The 1,058-nt window shown below is 41.2% G+C and overlaps 1 protein-coding gene across 1 annotated transcript; it reads left to right on the plus strand.

The window, feature by feature from the left end:
* Positions 1 to 957, plus strand: LOC103210781 (olfactory receptor 4P4-like). Its single transcript, XM_007956692.1, has one exon. The coding sequence runs from the start codon at positions 1 to 3 to the stop codon at positions 955 to 957; it is 957 nt and encodes a 318-aa protein (XP_007954883.1).
* The last annotated feature ends 101 nt before the right edge of the window (positions 958 to 1,058 follow it).

The following is a 1,058-nucleotide window of genomic DNA, read 5'->3' on the forward strand; positions in this document are numbered from 1 at the left end:
ATGGAAAGCCAGAGCAACATCTCAGAATTCATTCTTCTGGGATTTTCTTATGACCCAAATGTGCAACTGTTTTGCTTTGTGCTATTCTTACTTGTTTATGTTTCCATCTTGGTAGGAAACCTTCTGGTCCTTGTTTCCATTATATGCAGCTCCCTTTATCACCAACCAATGTACTATTTCCTTATTCACTTGGCATCTATGGACATCTGCTACACCTCTAGTGTGACACCAAAACTGATTGGTGACCTGCTAGTGAAGAAAAAGTCCATCTCTTATGGTAGCTGCATGTTACAGGTCTTTTCCATGCACTTCTTTGGTGGTGTTGAGATCCTCATTCTTGCTGCCATGGCCTTTGATCGCTATGTTGCTATCTGTAAACCTCTCCACTACATGATTATCATGAACAGAACACGATGTAATTTTCTTGTTTTAGCTGCTTGGGTTGGTGGGGCTGCCCATTCCTTTCCTCAATTATCTATGGCAATCCTGTTACCCTTTTGTGGTCCTAATGAACTTGACCACTTTTTCTGTGATCTCTTCCCTTTGCTGAAAATTGCCTGCACTGACACCTACATGGCTGGTGTTCTTGTGGTTGCCAATTCAGGTGTTATTTGCTTAGTGACCTTTGTTGTCTTAGTTGTTTCTTATGTCATTATATTATACAACTTGAGAAATCATTCAGCTGAGGGAAGACGCAAAGCCCTGTCTACCTGTGCTTCTCATATCGTTGTGGTGGTCTTACTTTTAGTTTCTGCAATCTTTGTCTACCTTAGACCTCCTACCACTTTCCCAGAAGATAAAGTATTTGCTGTATTTTACACCATCATTGCTCCTATGTTCAATCCCTTAATCTATACCTTGAGAAATAGAGAGATGAAAGATACCATGAGAAAAGTTTGGTGCCAATCTTATTTTCAAAGAAAGAGTACAAATAATTTAAAGAAGACTATCAGATGACCAAGGAGCTCTGGTAGCATAGTGCCTAAGGCACTTGACTGCTAACCAGAAGGCTGGCGGTTCAAACCCACCAGCCACTCCTCGGAAGGAAGATGGGGCAA

This window comes from Orycteropus afer, unplaced genomic scaffold (genome assembly GCF_000298275.1).
Source record: "Orycteropus afer afer isolate SDZICR_OR568_19922 unplaced genomic scaffold, OryAfe1.0 scaffold00650, whole genome shotgun sequence".
Lineage (NCBI taxonomy): Eukaryota > Metazoa > Chordata > Mammalia > Tubulidentata > Orycteropodidae > Orycteropus > Orycteropus afer.